The sequence below is a fragment of the Festucalex cinctus genome, chromosome 1 (assembly GCF_051991245.1).
Source record: "Festucalex cinctus isolate MCC-2025b chromosome 1, RoL_Fcin_1.0, whole genome shotgun sequence".
NCBI lineage: Eukaryota > Metazoa > Chordata > Actinopteri > Syngnathiformes > Syngnathidae > Festucalex > Festucalex cinctus.
The window spans coordinates 61,569,550-61,594,581 of NC_135411.1; the positions used below are offsets into that span (position 1 = coordinate 61,569,550).

Below are 25,032 nucleotides of genomic sequence, written 5' to 3' on the forward strand. Positions count from 1 at the left end.
AAATCACAAAATCTGCATATAATCGACGGCAATTGTTTTTAAGTTTTATACCATTATTTTACCGATCCGGCCCACTTAGTAATATATTTTCTTCCATGCGGCCCCTGAGTTAATATGAGTTTGACACCCCTGGCTTAGATAATCCATCGCACCTCACAAGTGTGCTATATCAAGATGCTGATTAGACACCACAATTAGTGCACAGGTGTGCCTTTAAAAAAAACAAAATGGTTTAAAAATTTGCTATATAATGTTTTAACATTGTCAATGAATGTTCTTTTAGTAAATTTGATCACTTTTTATGTTTTCTTCTTTGTGGTGAATGTTGTTAACTACTGTGTTTGTTGATGCTTCTTTCCTTGTGTAAAGCACATTGAGTTAGGGCTGAAAAATTATGGAAAGTAATCTAATTGCGATTTTTTTTCCCAAAAACTTGCAATTGCTATATCATGTGCTATTATTCTTTTCAAGGTCCCTTTCAATGATTTTTTTTTTTTTTTTTTTACCGAACAAAAAGTTAATTATAATAAACAATAGCAGATCTATTATATATATTACAGGCTCTTAAGACAAAGGCAAATGAAGCCTTTTAATATCAGTTTTTTTTCTACTAGTTATAATTTACCACTCAACATATCCAACTTTTCATGTTGCATGAAACATGACATGTAAACACTGTATTTATAAATAAGTACATTCAATATACATTTAAAAAAAAATAAAACTTAAGGCCTCAGTATACATCTGCTTGAGGCTCACGCGGAGACGTCACGGCGGAGCTCCGCTCGTGCGTTTGCTTTCCAACTTGTGCGCAATACACATCGGTGTCTGCTGGAGTTTCACACCAATTTTCATTTTTATTTCAACAAAAACGGGAGATGACTCGTTTCCCGTTATTTGTTCATATAAATCCAAAAAAAAAAAAAAAAAAACGGAAATCGGTTTGTTTCCCGTTTTCCGTGTCCTTGCTTCAGAAGGAAAAACGACTGGCCAAAAAGTACACGGACCTCTCCAAGCAGGAAGTCAATTTGCACAGCCGAAAAGTTGCCTTCACGGAAACTATCTGGGCGGGGGGCGGCGAGAGAGAAAAAAAATAAAAATAAATAAAAAAGCCAAGTACGCCATCGAACAGACCAATCACGAGCGAGCTACACCCCGCCATCAACGGCGTGCAAGGATTGGCAACGTGTGCACTGCAGCCGGCCGCGAGCTACGCAGCACTTAAAATTCATGGCTCGCGTCGATCATGTGATCTACGCCGGTCATTAATGCGAGAGCAAACGTGGAGGATTAGCTATCTCCAGTCAGTAAACTCACGCATGCTAAAGTGTAGCCAAAGTAAAATTTTACCTGCTTATGACGTAACATCTCTCATTTGAACCACTAGCATTCTGTAGCAATCCTTGTGGGTTGGGTAGTTTCCCATGGTCTGGGCAGTCCGTGAAGGCAACACAGAATTAGCTTTGGTAAGCTAAGCGCGTTCAGAGCTGTTGTGTTCTGGCGTGGTTGCGGCCGACATTTACATGCAAATTGTCATTAAAGAGTTGTTTGTTCGCCGCTTGGCCTGTTTAGTTCACCAACGCTACAATACATGGACATTAAAAGAGGCTGCAGTGGCGACATCTAAATAACGGTGAGTAATGACGAGCAATCATTTCGGCTGTCCTAATTTTCATTCATGAAATCGGACGACACAACATATGGCCACATACAGACCCATTTAGCCTCAAAATATAGGGCAATTTATATCCCGCTGCCGCCTGCCCAGTGTGCCTGCCGCACTCATGCGTGTACAGTACACAGTTCACAAAACACGCGACACTACGGCAGCCGAAAAGTCACAACAGTGAAGTGTTGCTTTAAAACCAAGCTGAAACAGATTAAACATGTTAGACACTCGCCTCAAGGTCTCATGGGACCAAAAAAAAAAAAAAACTCACCAAATTACGTACATTTACGGCGCTAGGCTCCTTTTTCCCTCTTTCCGCTCCGTTTCAATGAGCATTTAAATCGCAGCTTTCCACGATTGCGTAATTGCGTGTTATCAAACCGCGGTTTAATCGCAAATGCAATTAATCGTCCAGCACTACTTTGAGTTGCCTTGTGTATGAAATGTGCTATACAAATAAACTTGCCTTGAATTGCCTTGCCTTAGAATACCACAATAAAAGGCCACTCTGAAAGGTTAGTACTGTCTGAGTCCCCAGACCCCCCCCAAAAAACTGCAGACAGAATCAAGGCAGGAAGAAAACAGTTAGACAGATCGAGACGGTAAAGGCAAATAGACAGGCCTTTTTTCCAGGACAAAAGATGATGAATGAAAGTCAAGAACCACCAAGCTCAGAACTGAGTAGTCAAATCTGGAAGAGAATGCTGAAAAGTCAGGCATAACGTGAAGACAATCTGGCTGAACTTAAGTAGTGTGCAACTGCTTATAAGATGGATGGATGACGGGCCTCAGCCGGACACTGCAGGTGTGGGTGGTTGGTAACGAGCTGAACTGTGGCCAGGAGCAGAGTGAAAAAATAGACCACAGAAGGAGAGCAGGCAGAAAGGTGGGTGACAGACCACCACTACTACCCCCCGGTCTCAATGGACATCCCAAAGATGAACATGCTGGATGAGTGGAGAGGTTGGTAGGAGGAGCACAGGCAGACAGATACTGAATCAGTGGAACTAATATATTTTCTAACAAGTGGTCAGATTAGTCATGGTGGATGTAATCATCTGCACTAGAAGACTCTTCTGCAGGTGGGTCCGTCTAATAAATAGAAGGTGTGGAATTGGAAGTTGACAACACCACAAATTTGTTGTTTGTGTGGATGTGGCAGGTTGGTGCTAGGTATGCAAGACATTTTCCCTCAACCATAGCCTCCACAGTCCATGAGGTTCTGGAGACCTCTACCCCATCAATGAGGCAAGGTGGTGGAGATGCTTGCAACACAGAACCTTCCTTGACCAAATTCACCTTAGACATGTGAAATGTTGGATGGAAGTGCATAGAATGTGAGAGTTCGAACCTCACCGCCATCGGATTGCTGACAATGGACTGCTCATTCTGGGTGCCAATTTCCTGGATTTCACCCAGAGAGATACATCTCTGGTGAAGAGCTACACCTTCAGTCCAACCTGGTAGGTAGGGGCTGCAGAAATTGCTGGTTGACCAAAGGGCACTGCACAGAGCACTGGAGAGAGGAGCAAGGCCAGGCCCGGGTTCTACAACAACATCTGTTGAAGAATTCATGTCCCAGAGGCGTCCTGGTTCAAGCATTAAAGAGTGGACGCTGATACCCATAAACACACTGGAAAGGGGATAGTCCTGTGGCAGAGTAAGTAAGGGAGTGATGGGCTTACTCTTCCCATTTGTTGAGACCAAGAGGATGAGTACCATACATGACAAAGCAGTAATCTCCTGTTGTTGGAACCAAGTTTAAAGCCTTGCTGTGGTCCTGATCCAATGACAGAACTCCCTCAAGAAGGAAGATGAGAATTGGGGACCACGGGTAGACACCACATCAAAGTACAAATGCGCATCTTCACTGCCAGCAGCACTCTCTTTGCAATGTTATATTTCCTCTCTGTCTGACAGACGGCAAGCAAAGAAGAAACACAGGAAGAGCTTCTGGCCGGAGGCACACCATTGGGACAGGGTGCCTCCCACTCTATCACCGGCGTCACCTGATCACGTGACTGCCCAGTGATAGAGGGTGGAAGGAAATGACTGTTGAATGGAAGTGGACGTGACGCGGAGCGACTTTGTGATTTAGCGATTTTGCCTATCGAACCATGGAACAGGCATGAAAACGGGTAAGGGGTGAAAAAGGTGAGACGCGCTTGGACCAACATCTTGCCATTTAATATTCGTCGGGCACTCGTCAAACAGGTTGGGGGCATGCAATAGATGAAGGGACGGCGAATTGAAATGTTCAAGATTTTAAAGTAAAACATTTTGCAAATGCAAACATCTTTGCTACATTTATTGGACCATGAACGTATGTTGAAAAGACAGCATGCGTTCAAGTAGGGATGGGTACCGTTCGCATTTGAACCGGTTCGGTTCCAATTGTCAGTATCAGAGTATCGATAGCGGTGCTGAACAGTACCAATTTTCAGTACTTTTGTTCTGTACTTTTGTTTCGACTGAGAGGGTAATGGATGAAATAGGTGATTTTGGTGACCTGTCACTGCCACAAAAACAAAATGGCATTGACTTTCTCACCTGTTTCACACTCTTCAGATCGCCAGCTATTAAATAAGACCTATTTTGAAAAATCCGATTGGCAAAAATTGGAATAAATTACGTTTAAAGTTGTCAACATAGACGTTTTGATTGAGAGGCCAATGGATGAAATAGGTGATTTTGGTGACCTGTCACTGCCACAAAAACAAAATGGCGTTTACTTTTTCACCTGTTTCACACTCTACACATCGGCAACTATCAAATAAGACCTACAGTCAAACCTCGGTTTTCAAACATAATCCGTTCCAGAAACCAGTTCCAAAAGCGAATTGTTCGAAATCCGAAACAATTTTTCCCATTATAATTAATGTAAATAATTTTAATCCGTTACAAGTCTAAAAAAAATTTTTCCAAGTTTTTTTGTTTTGTTTGTTTTGTTGCTATTTTACACCATAAACTGGACTGTATACTGTTTACCATAAATAGAAAAGGTTAGAAATAGACACTGTTTTATTTTAATAGAAGATATCCGATCTAAAATGATGGGGGGGAAAAAGGCACTTGCTTTCTTTGAACCCATGATTAGGGGCTAATACACGATGCAAAACTTGCAAGAAAAACAAACAAAAAAAAAACAATCAGATTTGTGTAAATAACAATGAACAGGTCTGCTCCGAATGAACTTTGAACACGAATGTGCTACGGAGGAAGCATCCTGGGCATTCGAGTTAGCTCGGCTCCCGAGTGAGTCGCGTTCAGGTACGCTCGGATTTTTTCAGTTTGGTTGAGAGACGAATTTTTGGACAAGTTCTGAGACATAAAATTCTAAAATTTTCTGGTCAAAAACCGATTTGGTCGAAAACAGAAGCGTTCGAAAACCGAGGTTTGACTGTATTTTGAAAAATCCGATTGGCAAAAATTGGAGTAAAATCGGTTTAAAGTTGCCAACATAGGCGTTTTGACTGCAGTGACTAATGGATGAAATAGGTGATTTTGGTGACCTCTCACTGCCACAACTTTAAACCAAAGTTTCCAAGTTTGACATTTACAGTGGAGCATAATCAGATTCTCCCACATCTATCCACGCTCTAAAAGATACAACTTACACGTATACTTGTCAAGGGCTGTGAATCAGTTAAAAAAGAAAAAAAATATATATACTTTTTTAAAATAAAAGTTGTTTTGCACATTTTTGCTGTGTGATCACATTTCTGAAGTTGTTACCTTATTGTAGACCGAGCAATGAAGAAGTATTACAGAGAACATTTAAGGCTCCGTTGTCTGGATAAATATTGAATCAGAGACCCGTCACAATTAGATTCTTCTTTCTGAATTATGCCTTGCCATGAAAGCACACAAGAGAACTTGAAACATGAATACCATTTGAAATTAAAGCCGCAGTGTGTAGCTCACGACCGCCATCTATCGGTCAAACAAGATAATGCAATGATTTTAAGCACACGAACTACGGTGTCCCAGAGAGATCATACTTCGCCAGCCTACCACTGATTTCACCAGAACAGAAGCGCAAACGACTTCTGGTATTCCCTCGAGTGATGACGTAAGTGAATTGCATTTGTTAGACATACTGTACAGATCCCTAATATTTGTGATTTAGTCATTTAATTTCAGAATTAATATTTTTGTCGGCATTGTTAGGAAATACTGTACGTCAGCTAATGATAATGGCTATCTATGTTCATATTTGTTAGTGCAACTAAACCATGCAACAAAGAACACACAGTTATGTTATATGTTTTATAGACATTTGGACCATCTCAAAGAGGCGACGACGAGGAAGAGAACGGGGAAGAGAACGCGGTGTCTCGTAACGTACAATTATGTCATCATGGAAAAATAATTCCATTCGAGCATGCATGTGAATGGCTCAAAACATACCTTTGCTTGGAATATGTGGTATTTAGATTACATCGTTTGCTGATATGTTTAGTATACCGTACAAAAATAATGGTGTTAACTGAACTACACATCTGCAACTCAGACTCGTAATTCCCCCCCGTGTCTTGTTGCTACTAACCACTCAGAAAAGTGCTGCTTACAAAAACATTTGAAACCCTTTACTCAGATATCGATTTGTCACCATGTTGAACAATTTTACCTAATAAATATCATTAAGCAACTTAATTAGTTTTGATTGAAGATACAACAGCTTCCTTGTACTTCGATGTGCAGGAATTTACATGGCTTTCACAAATAGTCTTGCTCATGTAATGTGTACTTCATTGGCTCCGTGACTTTCAGTTCATTGTTTGGTACCTCATCTGACATACAATTGTTACCTTCTTGCAGAGACTCGTACAGGAAATGACCCTGGAGGAACATGAAGATATCCAAGTCCAGCTGATAGACTGACACCAAGAAATACTTTTTGACACATTGCTGGCACATCAGCACCACCATGATTTCCTGTACCTGGATCCCAGACTGCAGCACCTTGGTGACTTGTGGCAAATAAGTGACACTTTCCCAGATCCTCGAGGACAATACAAAGGTTTTTTTTACCTGGCATATAATTAGTCCATGTCTGACACTTGTTGTAGTTTGTATAACTTGTATATTGTTGTTGTGTGTTAATTTGTACATTTTGAATAACTAAAAAAATACTATTTCCTTTGGCGTCAACATGCAGTGTTCATTCGACACCTAACCTAACACTATTTTACATGACCAGAAATGTAAAACATCAAAAGCCTGGAGAATTATTATAAATGCTTGCAATGACAATGAATTCTTCATTGGCCAATGAATGTAAGGTACAGTACATGAAAATGAATGAATAAAATAAAGTAAAATAAAAGTCTACATGAAATGAACATATTAACTAAAAAAAAATAAAAAATGCTGTTAGAATATAATGAGCTACATGAATTGCAGTTGTTCCAGAATTTTACCAATACGCTGTGCATTTCAAAATATGGAAAATAGACATACAGGTTTGGGCCAAAAGTCGTGTTACAGAGCAGGTATGTGTTGTACACAGCTAAAATATCTGATTAACTCAATACCATGATGTTTTTTTTTGTTTTTTTTTTGTGTGTGTGTGTGTGCTGACATTGCCCCCCATTAACATTGCAACATTCCTCAAACTCTCCGAACACATAGTATGATCTGTAACACTACTTTTCGCCTACTCTATGATGTTATTGGGGCAAAATTAAGGAAGGGTTGTCCATTGATTGTGTGAACAGACTGCAGTAAAAATGAAGTCACTTCAATGTTTGCTGGTTTTATTAAGTTTGACATGCTCCTCGACTGCACAAGTACATGTTATGGAGTGAGGGCATGTTCCCACCAACGATGATATCATATTCTTCAAAGGCTTGCTGAGGAAAGTGAGGGAGGAGTCACTCCATGGCTTCAGACACCTGGTCAGCAGGTCCTGTGTAAAACAAGTGGTGCTTGTACATGTGACCATTCCGTATTGCTTCACACAAAAAGTTAATGTGGTGTGTAATACCGTCGATATGTACATGACATACTAAGACCTCGGCTGACTTCAGTTTGTTGCAGCTCAGATATGGTAGGTGGAGATACTGGTGGTACAACACCGAAGCCTTCTGGGGTCCTCCATTCAAGTGTCCTCATTCGGGGCATTCCAATTTGGCTGCTGACTCTCCCCTTGATATTTTTTTTTCTTGCAGGTCGGTGATGTATTTAAACGGTGCATGAATGCTTGTATACATCAGAATAAGGTTCTGGAACCCCTCAAGTTTGGCTGTTGATCTAGTGTGACACAAACAAAAACAAAATTATAAAATAAAATAGAATAATTGATGATACTACTATATGTCACCAACTTTCCAACAAAGCCCCCAAAATAGAGGTAAGATCTTTAGTTTTTGGGCCCAAAACATTGTATTAGCTAGATAAAAGTAACTTGACTGCATACTGCATAGAATATGCAAAGGCTGCTTGCTTGTCGAATTTCCGTGGAAAACGTGGCAGCCTGTAAATTCTTGTGCACCCAATTACACAATGGACCAGTACACACTTGAGTGAGAGAGTTCAGACTCTAGCAGTGCTTACGGTACAGCCAGCATTTAAGTCCAGAAAGTTATTCCCTGCCGAAAATTAATTTCGAGAACACTATTTTCACCAACCACAACGAAAATAATTTTCAACTCCTCCACTAATACAGTATGCTTTAGATTCTCCATTGAAGTTATGGGCAAATATACCTCCGAAATCACAGTTACATTACATTACACAATAACTTGCGCATTTACTCTAAATATAACGTGCCAGCGGGAATCTTTTTTTTTTCAAAGCAAGTAGCTACATAACGAAATCGTTCGAGTGGTGCGGAGTTGCTAATCAACAGCTACAGTGATCGTAAAACAAAGGTACGAACATCGTATTAATTAGTACAGTGTATACTTTTTCTCTCGCTCTCAAAACGTAAACACAAATGTACTCTTACTTACCGGTCAAGTAGAAAGCAGTCGAAGGCACCGGCACGTCCCAAACCTAGTCTGTTCCTCATTTCTCTCCATCTGGCAAATGCGGCTACAATCTAAACTCTTGTTTTGTCGCACTGAAATAAAATAAATTCCCAAAGTAAGTGTGATGCTTGATAATGCTCTCTTCGGGGACCGGAAACTCTTCTTCTTCGTGTACATGCGGTCGCCATACAAACCGGAAGTGCGTCTGCAAAGGCGTTCCAAAAACGCGTTAAGAAATGGAGCGCTGAAATTTGTCGTTGACGGCACCCGTAGCAGAAAGATGGCGGCGAAACATGGCGGACACTAGCAGGCGAGGCGCGGTCATGTAAAATAATTAGTGATTTATATACTTACCGTTATATTTAAAAAAAGTATGTTTATGCGATACAACATATCTTTTTACTTACTACTAACACAAACATTTGTTTTTTTTAAATGAATGACTTTTTATTTCACCACTAGATGCCACTGTATAATACTGAGTGTACCTTTAAGGTATCACCTGTGTTTGTTCCTCATGATTGGGGCTAAGAAATTGGTCCCTATAGACAAAAGTGGCAGCCATCTACAATTCTACGGCTTTCAACAAGATCTTGGATGACTTAACCGGCATGTTTTAAATTCACAATTCATCATAATGTTAGATATCTGAATAAGTATTTGTGCTGATGTCCATTTTGTACGCCCAATTTCCCACCATGACAAACTAAATGCAAGCACCTAAGAAAAGGATCGGGGAGAAAAATGTACAAGGACAAAGGCAAAATGGAGGCGACAAACAGAACAAGATGGTGTAAGTGGATAGCACTGATGGGAAAGGTTGTGACTTGTGATTAGGGAACAACGTATGAAAGGATTCCCAAAGAAAAAGAACCGAGATAGGGAATGAGCCTAGCTGATCTGTTTCTATGGTAACTGCTGATGAGGTGTAGAGCAAAAGAAAACTGCAGGTCTTGGTGGCTTGGTTTGGATCCCTGTCACAAGTAGTAAAATGTTTCTATTTGTAACTTTTTTCCCCCCCATTTTGCTATTCAACAAAAACAGAGTGGGTTCCTCTCACCATAGCGCAATGACCTGCACACATTTGTCCCGGCACCTGCCACTTTTATTTTATTTTTCTGAAGGAATTCATATTTAATGGATAATGATGGGAATAAGAGGTGAATGACAGTTTGCATACTGTACACAACTTCCATTGTACATTTATTGTGATAAAAGTATATTTGTCATCTTTGGCTCAGCATATTTCTCTCTTCCAAAAATAATGGTTGATTTCAGCCGGTGGCCAAAATCCTGAGATGTTTAAGTCAAAAAAATAAAAAAAATAATATGGCCATTATTTTAAGAGGGTGACAATATGTAAGATTGAGCTAAATAGGTTTTGCATCACCTACTGTAATTGTAGGTTCAGTTGTGAAGGTTACACATGCATGATCAGGGGTGATCGGCGGCCTCCAATTGCCTATGTCACATGCACGGCTGACTACATCCTCCGCAAGGGGAGATCTTACAATTTACCTGTATAAATATTAAACGTACTTTGCGTGCCGATCCCATCTCTCTGAGCCAAGAGATTTAATTCCTGCTTCCGCAATGTCAAGGACAGTGTGTGTTTCAACCACGCTCATTTTAATACACATGAGGAGAGTTGCTTCAAGTAACTGGGAATCACTTATGTTCCATTCTACAATGGTGCACAAAAAAAGGCATATTCTATCTACGCTAGTCAAGTAAAGTACTAAAAGAAAGAAAACTCCACCCATGCGTTCAGTTAGACAACACTTTGCAGTAGACTTGCGCTGTACATAAAAATAGGGCGTAAAAGAGTAAAAAAAAATAAAAAATAAAAATGTCTCTTCATCACTCAAATATGTTGTTTACCCTTAAAACCTACTGTAGAATTCCAATCTAAGTTAAGGTCTTCGCTTTAGGACTATTTCTCCCTTCAATGCCAATTTAGATGTCTCCATCTCAGTAATAACAGCCTTTAATACTCTCCCCTAACACACAGACACACACAGGCACACGCATACATAGGCAAGGGAATTGACTCAGACCTGAGGGCTGAGAGATTATGAGTGGGAGGCACATGGCAGAGTAGTCTAATAGAGAGTGTTCAGAGTGTATTATTGCCAGGGGGACCAGTGTTTCCTGTGCTGACAAGAGTGCGGTAGATCAGTGGTGCTATTGTATCGCAATCCCTCCCTTGAGAGTGGAGGTTTGCAGGTAAAGGCCAATTTAAGTACACCCACTCACTTCATTCAATGGCATAAACTGGGAGATGTTATACTAAAAGTTACTAGACCTTTTCTGTATAACAAGTGCCCATTAATTTATGTTGAAATGTAGCTTTTCTGTCAATAATATATACCCTAATTGCTTTTAATATGTGTAACGTACAGTGTAGACCACTGTGTAGTGCTAGAGTGGCAGCCAGTGTATTATTGAGCCTTTGTAGACCCATGTTGGGATCGTCAAAATTATATCCTGGGTTATTTTATCACCCGCCACTTGAGCTGAAGTGATATAATTGTAGGACATGGGGGGAATTCTTTTGTATGGAGAACCAAAAGTGCCAACCTTAAATAAATAAATACACCATTAAATAATTAAATAAAAGTGTAATTTATTAATTAAATGTTTCATTTATTAATAAATGTGAAATTAAATAAATAAATGTTGTTAAATGTGTCATTAATTAATTAAATTCCCTATGATTATTTATTCGTCTATTTATTTATTCCATCCATCCATCCATTTTCTTGACCGCTTATTTCTCACAAGGGTCGCGGGGGGTGCTGGCGCCTATCTCAGCTGGCTCTGGGCAGTAGGCGGGGGACACCCTGGACTGGTTGCCAGCCAATCGCAGGGCATCTATTTATTTATTTCTCTATTTAATTATTTCATGGTCACTGTGTTGCGGTGTTTCGTGAATTTATTTTATCAGTCAAACACGCCCATCAAAGTTTGGTGGGCAGGTCCTAACACCTGATTGGTCAATCTGCTTACCAAGTCAAGCCAAATCCATTTCAGAATATTCAATTGATGCGGAGTGAGTAGCTAGTAAACACAATTGATAGGCTGGGTGGCGCTATTCACCTCAATAGGTGTGTTTCCATTATACTCTCATGAGGTGCTTTTTGAGACATGTTTATGGAGTCACAACACTGACAATAAGATTTGGTATTGAAAAAAAATTGTCAATGTGGAAAAATTGGCATTGAAACAAGTATTGGCATTGTAAAAGGTTGTATTGGAAAATAAAATACAAATGCCAATCTGCAAATTTTTTTAGGCTTTCGCTTTCTTTCTTTTTTTTTTTCCCCCAGAGTTTCACGGTTTTTCAGTTTCAACTCACTGGTTTTCAGTTTCACTTCTCTTTTTTTTCAGTTTCAACTTTTTTGGCAGTGTTTTAATGTGGAGCGGCGGGCGCGGGGTTTGACCAGAAGAATGCCTTCCAGCTTTTCCGGAGAGGAGAGAGGAGAACGCGCCCTCTGTCGGCTCAAGGCAATACCTACCGTATTTTTCGGATTATAAGTCGCAGTTTTTTTCATAGTTTGTCCGGGGGTGCGACTTATACTCTGGTGCGACTTATGTGTGAAATTAACACATTATTATATCATTTCACATGATATTTTCCCACTAAACCGCAAGAGGGCGCTCTAGGCCTGTGTTGATAAGTTCAACATTGCCGGTAGAAGAGCATCGTCTACCTCCCGAGTTGGGGCAGTTGTTTAAAAGTGACACCGAGGATGAAGATTTCATTGGATTTAGTGATTTGGAGTGAAACTGATAGTTTGGTAAACTTGTTAGCATGTTCTTTATGCTAGAGTTCTATGAATAACTTGTAGTGATGGGAACATAATTCACCCACGGAACGTTGGGATGAAGGGAGAGTTCTGGGTGGGAAGGTTTTGTTATGTGGAAAAGGGGAGTTAGCCTGTTAGCTTCTACCTGAGTGGGGAGTTGCTGTTAAGACCTCAGAAGCTGATGTCAATAAAACGCCAGCCTTTGGCTCCGTGCTTCAACACTCTGCCTCCGACTCCCGTCACTGCTCGTTACAAACTCGTAATATGTTATGTCGTTACTGATATTACCAGGCATGTCAGTCATGTGACGTTAGTATACCGTACACTTATTCAGCCTGTTATTCTCTCTTTTATTTTTATTTTAAATTGCCTTTCAAGATGGCATGTATGTTTTTGGTGTTGGATTTTACCAAATAAATTTCCCCCCAAAATGCGACTTATTCTCCAGTATATATATATATATATATATATATATATATATGTTTTTTTCCTTCTTAATTATGTATTTTTTGGCTGGTTCCATTTATAATCCGTAGTGACGTATAATCCGAAAAATACGGTAATGCTAGCTAAATATGTATAATATATGCCACAGGGAATTCAGGTATTGCCTTTAGCCAATAGAGGGTGCGCTCTCCTCTCTCCTCTGTTTTATGAAGTTTGCACTGCGTATAATAATGAAGGCGATACTCTGGCTTTAAATATTTTAAGCTGAAAACGTTTAGTGCACTTTAAAATGGAACCAATATCTACGTACCATTTATAAAGTTTGCGGGTGGCATGCTAACCAAAAATTTCAAGTATGTCTGCATTATTGTGCTGCATATGATTGCACCTTTCATAGGTAAGACTTTTCTGGGCTGTTTCTTCACATGTTCTGTATCAATTGAACATCCTTTGGTGTTTAAAATAAACAAGTATATGTCATGAAGTCAGATGTGCAAGTTCTGATTTGTGTTCAAAGTACATGTATTGCCTTCAATAGGAACGTAGTGTCTCAAGTCTTCTCTTCATATGTGCTTATAACGTTTCATCAAGCAAGGTTCAACAGCACATTGAGGCTAATGAAATCATCATCGTTGGGCTTTAGATAAAATTTACAGCTAAAACCGAGTAGCTCACCGTTGATTGCTAACATTTGCTTGACAGCTGCCCTTCTTCATCAGGAATGGAATCAGCCACAAAATGCAGTTCAAGTTCTGCCTTGGAGGTTTTGCGTCACATTCTTCTTCAGTATTTTTGGAAAATGCTCAAAAATGTTCGCGCGACATTGCCTATGGATAGCCATGATCATGGGGACAAGGTTGACAGACGTGGGTGACATAAAGATACAGGGGCCGATTCACTAAAGGTTTGCGTCACCTTTGCACCGCGCTAACCGGCAAAAATGGAGCAATCTGGGAGCACCTAATTCACTAAGCACGCGCAAATGGGGAAATCTGTCACTAAGCGTGCGGCCAACCAGATTGCATCACGGTGCGCCAGTGTTAATTGCGCGTATGTAAATTTGGTAATTTGCATACATTTGACTCAAAATATGCCCACCCCAATGCAAATGAGACTCATTGATATGCAGCGTCTAATTCACTAACCCCAGCGCAAATAGCCACACCTCGTTTGCAAATAACAGTTTTGGATAGCATGTATTAACCTGATGCAACCTCGATCCAGTGCCAGCAGTGCATGCCATTTGCAGCACAACATCCACGGAAGATCACGCAGAGAGAGAGAGAGAGAGAGAGAGAGAGAGAGAGAGAGAGAGAGAGAGAGAGAGAGAGAGAGAGATTTTTCTATGTTGGTTTAGCACACATAACGTAACCCGGGCTTATCGGCAATGGCGGGGAGGCATTTTACGATCATTTTTAAGAGATGCATACTGTACGCCCATGCCAACCTCTGAAAATATATTTTTAGAAAACAATCGCACCAATAATTTGTACTTTATGAATGAATGACGTCGTTGTCGTCCTCTCTGCTCTGTACAGCTTAATGGCGCTATAAACGCTTACTCTCGGTCCAACCTCTCGTTCTGATGTCATCTTTCTCGCAACTGTTACTATAACAACCATGTTGCTGGTGCAAATCCATTGCCATGTGTGGTAAATCAGGTGCAAATTTGCTCCAAGCTGTCAGTTTTGTGGGCGTGTTTGCGCCGGTATATGAATAGAGCAATATCCTTAGTGAATAGGTGGATAACTGGGCGCAAACTCCGGGTGCAGTTGTGGTGCAATATTTCGCAATATTACCGGACGCAGTTCATTCTTAGTAAATATGCCTCACAATTATTCGGTTATGTGACAGCTGACCTGGATTACTACTGGCTACTGCATATGTACGTTAAAGACAGCAAGAGAAAAATAAGTGTCGATGATTTTGACCATCAACATAATCGTGACTAATTGGCTAACTTGGCAGCCCAAAAAATAAGATATGTATAAAGCAACTCCAAAGCATAGCACAACAACTGAAATCATTCTGTCTTGCACTGCAACATCAACAACTACCTCCATGAATCTTGCAGTTCATAAATATGGTGAAAATCACTCAACGTGCTACAAAACAACTGTAGCCACTTAAGAACATCTCAGCAACCCCTGTTGTGGCAACAAGGTGCGATGCGAGACACAAGTGGAATTGTCAGATAGCATGTTTGCTCAGCTGTCCCAAACTGCAGTCCATCTTGAAATATTGATGTCACACTGAGATTGCGGACAGAGAATCAATTCTTAAGGCAAAAAAGGGGTTCTCTCAAGTGACAGCATTAGTAATTGCAAAGTGGCGTACAGGTGACAGGCAAGCTAACCGAAAATAACGCAGAGATGGAATCAAAAGTGACACTGGCAATTCTATTTTGAATCAATCAACATATGCTATTCAATAATTTCTTACCTCTACAAACAGAAAACAGGGCACGATGGAGCTGCTGCTCTTCACACCCGGCTTCTCCTCCGCTGCCATGCCTCTGCGTGTTTGTTTCTGCCTCCCTTGTCTCAGCTCTCAACCTCCTGGTCTGGAAGTAAACAACATTAACTTAGTCTAGCAACTGAAGTGGTGTAAAGTGGAAACACACGCAGGAGTCATGAGCTTGAGCTCACCTACATGCATGCATGATCACACCGGTGTAGCACTCTATTATGCAGATTTTTTTTATTTGAACAATTCACAATTCATTATTGTCATTAAAGTAAGCTCATTATTTTTGCGATGACTTCTAAACTGTAAAAAAACAAAAAAAAACTGCAGTATAACAGAATTTTACTTTTTATTTTACTTTTTTTCTGTATTTTAAAAATATAATTTAATTAACAAAAATAAACTTTGATTTTACATGTCAAATGTAAAATAACATGAAATCACTGTACCTGAAAATTCACAATATTTCTGTTCTTTTACAAAAACAAACAAACAAAGAAACAAACAAACAAACAAACAAACTCCATTAGAAATACATATATTGATTGTTAAAATACTTTCACAAATGTATTGTAATTTCACAAATGCTTGTCTGTTAGTTAATGAAATAAAATGTAATTCTAAAAAAAATAAAAATAAATTACTGAGAAATTAACAGTAAAAATTTGTAATGATACCATAATTTCTTTGAGAATTTGCAGTTTTTAAAAGTGAAAATAACTACAATTTCTGTAATGTCCTATAGATGGTAGCATTCATTGTATTAACATTCATTTTTGAAAGGACATCTCATTAGATGTCTGTTTCTAACAGTTTTTTTTGTAAAAGAACAGATATACACTGTAAAAACTAGGGGTGTTAAAAAAAAATCGATTCGGCGATATATCGCGATACTACATCGCGCGATTCTCGAATCGATTCAATAATCGGCAGAATCGATTTTTTTTTTTTTTTTTTTTTTTTTTTTTTTTTTTTTTTTAAGGATTCACACCTTGAGCATGGAAGAATGTTATATGAACGGCACATTAAGCCTTAATATTTTTATTTTAATGCTGTTCAAACATGAAACAGATTACAACCTCTATAAGACTGAAATTTCAGATAAATAAATAATACATTTTCATATAAATCTTACACTCTACAAGCTTACTGATTAGTATTTTCTAAATATGAATGAAAAAAAATCGCAACAATCGACTTATAAATTCGTATCGGGATTAATCGGTATCGAATCGTGACCATTCGTATCGGGATTAATCGGTATCGAATCGAATCGTGACCTGTGAATCGTGATACGAATCGAATCGTCAGGTACTAGGCAATTCACACCCCTAGTAAAAACAAAAAAAAAAAGAAAGAAAGGAAAAGAAAAAAAATGGTAATTTTCCAGCAGCTGGAGCATCAGAAAAATACCGTAAAATAACAGAACATTACTGTCTCGTTTAAAAAAACAAAACAACAAAAAGAAAATACTGTGAAATACTGTGAAATTACCTATTTCTCCAGCTGCCGGAAAATTACTGATTTTTTTTATTATTTTTTTTTTTTACAGTGTATCTTCATTATGCATTTAATAAATGAAAAATCATATTCACACAATGTGCTCCGCCTTGTTTCAGCGCAATTCTTCATATGATACAATTGCCACTGCAGATTGTTTTTGCATAACATGCATAAATGCATGCTCAGTTGCACAATGTTACGCCCAGTGACAGGTTTTAGTACATGGTACTTGTATTTTCAGTTTGTACTGTATTTCTATTTGTAGTTGTACGTGTCCAAGCACACCATTGTTTGCAGAAAAATGAGGACTCAGTAAATAGTCAAAACAAGAGCTCACTGCCATGACTTTGTTTTATTATATCAAGTATACAAGACACAAAAAGATTTGTATAATGAGAATTAAATTGTACTACAATGAAGTCTGTCTGTTGTGTGAAAGTTAAATTTGTGTGACAAAACTGGTCATTGGCCTTTGAATTTTGTAGCTTTCATATATGTCAATATATGGCATGCTTACATATTTTGAACTGATACTGTGACACTAAAGAGATCATCAAATCAAAGTTTATTTATATAGCAAATTTCATACATTCAAATGCAACCCAAGGTGCTGAACAATTAAAACATGCACAGTACAATAAAAAGAAAAAACACCCCTACCCCCATGATCATACCCCTGACGCACATACACACATGCACACCCACGCACACACACAAACAGCAACAATATGGCAAGGCACAGAAAAACCATGTGAGGAAAGGCACTCAGGAGGAGTTCATCCACCCTGAGAGGGATGACGGCCCACCACCACAGGCAGCGTGATATGCTTGATATTGAGCAGTAGAATGTACTTAATTGGAGTGAGTAAAATACTTTCGAGGATTTTTTTAAGTAAATCTTCCAAGTTCTTTTTTTTTTTTTTTTAGTGTATGCATGCTGTCACATTGTATTATACTGGCCCTTATGGCCGACAAAATGGTGGCTTCAATACAGTACGTAGAGATTTCAAGTTTAACAGGTAAACAATAGTGTCAACAAAATAGGAGGAAAGAGTAATAAATTACTGCGATTGGCTGGCAACCAGTCCAGGGTGTCCCCCGCCTACTGCCCAAAGCCAGCTGAGATAGGCTCCAGCACCCCCGCGACCCTTGTGAGGAATAAGCGGTAAAAGAAAATGGATGGATGGAGTAATAGATTACAGTAAACGACGGCCAAAAACGGACATCAAATATGTTTTTTCATCATAAGAACGGTAACTGCAAATTGTGTGAAACTAGGCTGTATGCGGGTTTGTATAACAAAGTGGAATAAATAAATATGCACATGGTTGTACTTATTGATAGATGCCCTAACCTGCTGACTAATCAGATCCAGAATAATACTGTAGTAACTCAAACATGTCTACTATGATCATTACTATAAACATTAATAAGTATACTACAACAATGTTCTACAGAGAACAGAATGAAGTGGAACAGTGATGGTGACCTTGGTTTGCATGCATTTTTAGAAATTAGGATTAGAATTACTGTAAAATGAATGAGTATTTTCATGTTTTTATTGTGATCTCAGTGAAATGTCGTGTCTTGTCTCCTTTCTTCAAATGTATACATAAAGGGAGTGACAAGCATAGGTGAGTGGTTCTGTGCAGGAGAACTTTGATCTTTTGAATGCCCTTTCACGAGTGGAAAGAAAGGCCTGAGGGATGAATAAGCATGATGCCAAGCTTTTAGCAGTCCTTAGAATAATACTACGTTCAAATCAAGACTGCTTTTAGGCAGTTCATTTGGAATCAGTGAGCATGTGCATATCATGCATGCGTGTGTAAATGGACAGGATGTCAGGTGAGTAACCAGAAACTCAACGGGGAAAAAATAAGGGGAAGAATCACTTCCACATACTTTACTTCCTTCCATCACAATGACAACTTAATCTCCAAGAGCGAAACAAGAGGATTGGACAGGAGGAGTGTTTTTTTTTTTCCACAAACTGTTTTGTGAGGGTGAATGGAACGTTAGATTTCCTCCTCCTCGTACTGAGGGGGCGACACAAAGAACATCGCTCTTGCAATTTGGGCCAAAGTACAAGGATGTGTTGGTGGCAGCAATTGTGTTTTGGGAAAAACTGCTTGGGTGGCCAGAGATGAGTGGGAGAAGCTTTGATCATCTTTAAAAAAAAAAATTCTAAAAATGGACCGAGTCGTGGGACACATTAGCATGGATTATCTAATTGAAATAAAAATAGCATATACATTTACAGATGGTGACCTGGCGGACTTCTGCACTGTAAAACAAACAAAGTAGTAAACTACACGTTAAAAAACAAACAATCAAACAAAAACCCAGTGAATTTCTGGCATTTCTGAATTTCTGGGGGGGGGGGGCCTTTGGGCAGTAGGCGGGGTACACCCTGAACTGGTTGCCAGTCAATCGCAGTAACAGTAACTTATTCTTATTTACTTCTCATAACTTTTTTTCCCCCCGATAATTAAAATATAATAATATGAAAATATAATTTCAACAAGATTTTGCCTTATTTTGGGGTAGTTTCAAATGTTTAATTAGAAACATTTTCACATTTTCAAAATAATTAAATTACAAAGAAGAAGAAGTTGGTAAACATTGTATTACGCATAGTAATGCTTAAAATTACAGAAATGTGCTGTTATTAGTTTTTGTTTGGGTGTTTTTGTTATTAGTTAGTTTATTATGATTTTATGGAAAAAATATATTAATAATTATTTTATTAATAATTTGTGTTTGCTGTAATATAACACGGGTGGCACGATGGATGACTGGTTAGCACGTCCGCCTCCCATTTCTGAGGACTCGGGTTCAAGTCCAGGCTCCGACCTTCCTGGGTGGAGTTTGCATGTTCTCCCCGTGCCCGCGTGGGTCTTCTCCGGGTACTCCAGTCTCCTCCCACATTCCAAAGACATGCTTGGCAGGTTAATTGGGTGCTCCGAATTGACCCAAGGTGTGCTTGTGCGTATGGATGGTTGTTCGTCTCTGTGTGCCCTGCGATTGGCTGGCAACCAGTCCAGGGTGTCCCCCGCCTACTGCCCAGAGCCATCTGAGATAGGCTCCAGCAGCCCCCGCGACCCTTATGAGGAATAAGCGGTCAAGAAAATGGATGGATGTAATATAACAGCATCCCTAAGTTCAAATCCGATTTCTTGCTTTGCATATTATTCACCTCACAAGCTTTCCCCTTTCCCTCCATCTCATTAGATGTCCTTTCAAAATTGTTTAAAACAATGTCAATAAATGTCACCATCTAGGTAGGACATTAGTTATTGTAGTTATTTTTAATGAAATCATTAGTCAATTAACAAAAACAATTATAGTAAAATTAAAAATTTTTACTGTTGAAGTTGTATTTTACACTTTATTCCCTTAAATAATAGACAAATATTTGTGAAATCACGATTCATTTGTAAACATATTTTGACAATAAATGTATGTATTTCTAATGTCTTATAGTGTGGATAAATGAACATAAATATTGTGTGTTTTCACAGTTAGTGATTTCACGTTGTTTTACATTCAGTATATAAGATTACGGTCTCCTTTTGAAAGCTGATATTTTAAAAATATAGGAATAAAATAAATATCAAAATTCTATTATTTTAGTTTTTGTTTGTTTGTTTTTATGTTTGTTTTTTTTGTATGGGCTGTCCTAAACATTGTTTTATTTTCAACCTTTCTCAGTTTACTTTGCTTTTCAGTTGCTTAGTTCCCTTGCCAAATGAAGACTGTACAAAAGAATTGTCACCATATTTGCAAAAATGTAAAACTGTCATAAGTCTATTATCTTGTATGTAAAGTTGTGGTCATGATTTGACATTCACCAATCATATATATACATGCCTTGTTAATTTTGCACTGTTTATTTGTACTGTTGTTTTCCCGTTGTGGAATGATTGTACAAATGGAAACAAGGCATCTCCAAGTCCGGTCGTCCAGAGCCCCTATCACCTTCCCCTTCTCCCACACACCTGAAACAAATGATGACCTCATCAGCAACCTCTGTAGAAGTGGTCATGATTTTTTGATTCAGGTGAGTTGGAGGAGGGAGACATGGAAAACAGGCTGGATAGCGACTGTCGAGGAGCTTTTAAGCCAGGCTTGTGCTATGAAAACAATCAAGTAACCAATTCTGCCATGAAGAGTGGTCAAATATCCAGAAGAAGTGTGTTGATAGCTTCAAAAAGTCCCTGGTCGAGGTGACACGTTAAAGCGGAAGTCACCCAAAAAATTGTATTTTCAATAATAAGCTCCCCCACCAGTCTAAACACGACATTCTGATGAAAATGGTGTCTGTTCAATAGGAATTAAGATGCTAAATTAATTTGTTTTAATCCATCTCAGGAGGCGGCCATTTTGCCATTCACTGTCGACCAATCATGGCTCACCTGTTTCCTAAGTTCGTCATGTGACGTTCGCAAGTACCTGAGCCCAGAGCAACTGTGCTGTTAGAACTGTTAGAACAGTGGGGCAGCATAGAACATATTAGTGTAAAGAAATGTCTGGGTTGACTTGCCTTTAAGGGTCATTTAAAGGAACACAAGATTTATGAAAAACTAACCAGCTATTCTGTGAAATTGTTAATTTCAACTTTTCCCTGAAATAAAATGACAATTTCTGATGAGCAATTATGATTTTTTAAGTACTGTATCGTAGGGATGTAACGATATCCAAACATCACGATACGATATTATCACGATATGAAGGTCACGATACGATAATTATCACGATGTTGTGGTGGCGTTGGCGATATTTAAAAAAGATCACAATATTGTAAAAAAGAGAGCTCATATTAAAAAAAAGAATAATATTGTGCTTTTGTACATAACAGCAATGCATATAAACCACCTACAATCTCTAATAACAATATCGAGGCACTTACTTGATAATACAAGCACACATTGATCGCTTCACAAGCAAATTAGGTTCCCCTTTATCTGACAATTAGTATAGATTTTAAACGTAGAAGACCAAAACATCCCTAATGAAAATTAAATTGCACTGATAAACTAGCCACTAGAGGGTGCTAGAACTGCACAAATGAAAATCAACCTGACCTTTTTAACAAATGTGTTCCTTTTAAATATTGTGAAAGTGACGACGGCGATATTGTGGCAGTTTGAATATCGCGATATCACGATATTGCCCTTATCGTGACATCCCTACTCTGTCGGGCATTTTGGACAGTCACGTAATCATCGTGACGTATCGCGTGCGTAAAATACACATTGGATGACATGGAATGAATGACAGCAAAGACACTCACAAGGAATTATTGCGTTCTATGGCAGACATCAAAGATGGAATTACGCCTTACAACAAAGAAGCACTTCTTCAAAAGCAAGTACAGCCATGGAGGACACGCCAAAGATTTGTTTCCAACCGAAAGCCGGATAAAACTGGCAGATCCAGCCGCCAGCGAGTCGAAGTGGACGGTAAACATCCGGGTGACTTGTACTCTGCTAGGCAAAGCTATACGTTGTGTGCTAAGCACGCTTTAGCTCACATTAGGAGCGGCCACCCCCCACCCCCACACGGAATGACATGAAACCGGACGTGTTGAGGACTTGACTCTGAACAGAATTGGCGCAGCATTTGGTATTGAAGACGTCTTTTTCTCGCACATTACGTCAGCAAATTCCCACTGAAATGAACGAAGATGACCGTGAACGAACGTGACCAGGAACAGGGCGTCCCACACCGTATGTTCGAATTCTGATACTTAATCGGTTTAAAATAAAATTCAGGAAATAAGATTTCAGAGATATTTGCACTTTTATTCTTTGTACACAATGCCTAATCCAATACTGGAAAATGATTAATAAGTGTTGAATCACTTTAACAAAATATTAACGTGGATTTTTAATATTTCAACCTGCATTTATGTGAGAAAATATAAAATAACTTAATTTTTGCACCACTATTGTTTTTAAAAATTCTTGAAGATGTGCATTGTAGTCAGCCTTGGAAAGTGAAAATCCATCCACTGATTTTCTGTAATGCTTGTCCTAAACATTGCATCTTACTCTCGTTTAAGGCTGATGAAACGTCCAATTTATTTGAAAGATTATCTGATCATGTTATGCCTGGCTTGTATCTATCTGTCCAAGTTCAAACTTGGTGAGAGACCCTTCACAACTCAGATTTCCCGAACATGTGCACATTTAGTCCAGATGGTTTTAATCTGATAATAGCAGGCAAAAAGTAAAGGGAAGCTTAATCTGATTGTGTGTGTATCAATCAGAGAAAATCCAATTAACCTGTCAACGGAGACAAAGTTGCAGGACACAATGACTACTAAAACTAACATTTTTGTTTTGAACAGAGCAAAGCAAGGCACAGAGGGCATAATTGAAGCAGACATTGTGGAGGGCAGGACATTAGTGTCCCATGCTGCTTCAAGGACTCCAGTCAAAGCATAGCGATGAGGGCAGCCATATGCCCTCTCTTCTGGCTCTGCAGTCCCATCATCATGCCCCAGGACACTGTGCATACGCAAGTCATTTTAGAAAATACTGGCATGACACATGCATAACAGCGCATGCTTTTTTTTTTTTTTTAATAATTATTTCAACCTCGTCATACAAGTCACATCTCATTTTAAGTATAAATCCTCAATCGAGCAAGAGTAACATGAGAGAAGGTGCAGCGATGCAGCATTAACGTGCCAACTGTCTGTCAGTCAGTCATTCTTCTGTTTCAGTGCACTTCATACCAAGCAATTCCACAACCAAAATATTTGAGGAGTATGTGACCCCTTACCTGCAGAATGCTACTTTACATTATAGTGAGTTTCTGTAAAATGTTACGGAGATGGGTCACAACATTATCGCCATGAGATCTAATACAAACATTATGCCTTTGCAAAGATAATGTTTAATGATTATAATTTGCCGAGAAGTGTTAGTTTCACAGTGTTGTGGGTGTAGTTCTTTTTTTTTCTTCTTTTTTTTTGTATGGAACTGCACTGCATCATGTTACCCTATGAGTCAAATGATACAGCTTTTCTGCTGGATCTCAGACAGTGCAATATTGCTGCCAGTCTGTGTGTACACACATGCACACAACATACATGAGCAGCGCACCTATGAAGTGAGCAAGCAAATCCTTTAGCTGTACTTTTATACAACTCAAACAAAAATGTAACACCCTAACAGGATTAACACTGTGCTGTACAATTGGGCATTGTTTGGGGAGTAGCACTGCAAAATACTGGCAAGCACAGTGACACTCCTCCAATCACATCGTATACACCCACAGGCACACTCAAGAATCATATACAGGAAGAGCCCAGCGAACAAACAAATCCTTCAGTTACTCACTCGAAGTGTTGAATATGCAAAATAGTGCCTTGCGAAGCACATGCAGATTCTGCCTCTCCAGCACCAGAGGCATAATGGCTGTTAAGATCTCCCTCTCAGGGAATCCTGCCATCCATCCATGCGCTCATCCCTTCGTGCTCTCTCGCTACTTACCTCGGGTGCCTCGTTGCTGGGCCGACGGTTGCCGTGGCGCCGGATTCCTATGCGGTGACCATGCCCGGTCAGATGCTGATGATGTAAAAGTGCTGTGACAAATCTCTCGCCACGTCCCCTGCTTCTTGCCCTCTCCTGGTCCGCCGCTCCTCAGACAGCCAGATGAAGAGAAGGAAGCGTGCGGCAGCCTCCCAAACCTTGCACGTTCACGCTCGCACAGTCCACACACGCACCATCCTTTTAATAAGCTTGCCCCAAACACCAGTGATGACTAATAACTTAAGTGGCTGAAATAACCTCCTGTGCAATATTTGGTCTGATGCAGTTAGACAGCACATAGAGATGTGGAGAGAAGGAAGGCATGTCTGTGAAGGAGTAAGAGTGTGTATGCAAGGATGTGAAACAGTGAGAGAGAGAACGTGCGAGGGAGGGAATGCATTATATGTGTCAGCTCATTTGTATTCAGAGCTTGTGTTCCCTCTCTACTCCTCTTGTCTTCCACTGTCCAGCTCTCCTCCCTCCGTCCTTCCTCACTCTGCCTTTTCTGTCCTCCTCCCGTCGCTCTTACTTTCTTTCCCCTGCCTCTTGGTGAATGTCGTGAGAAACCGAGCGGACGTGAACCTGCCCAAAACATCAGTGCAAAGTAGGAGCGATGCTGCAGA

At 39.4% G+C, this 25,032-nt stretch overlaps 1 protein-coding gene across 4 annotated transcripts in view; it reads right to left on the minus strand.

Annotated features, from left to right (window-relative positions):
• Nucleotides 1-24,867, minus strand: part of plppr2a (phospholipid phosphatase related 2a) — a 74,786-nt gene extending 49,919 nt beyond the window's left edge. For 2 of the 4 annotated variants that reach the window (XM_077499666.1, XM_077499656.1), the window contains exons 1-2: nucleotides 24,371-24,864; nucleotides 15,342-15,462 (exon numbers count right to left, since the gene is read on the minus strand). In XM_077499666.1, the coding sequence (XP_077355792.1) occupies nucleotides 15,342-15,410 (69 nt within the window). In that variant the 5' untranslated portion in view covers nucleotides 15,411-15,462; nucleotides 24,371-24,864. The other 2 variants (XM_077499640.1, XM_077499650.1) reach the window with 2 other exon arrangements.
• Between the last annotated feature and the right edge of the window lie 165 nt (nucleotides 24,868-25,032).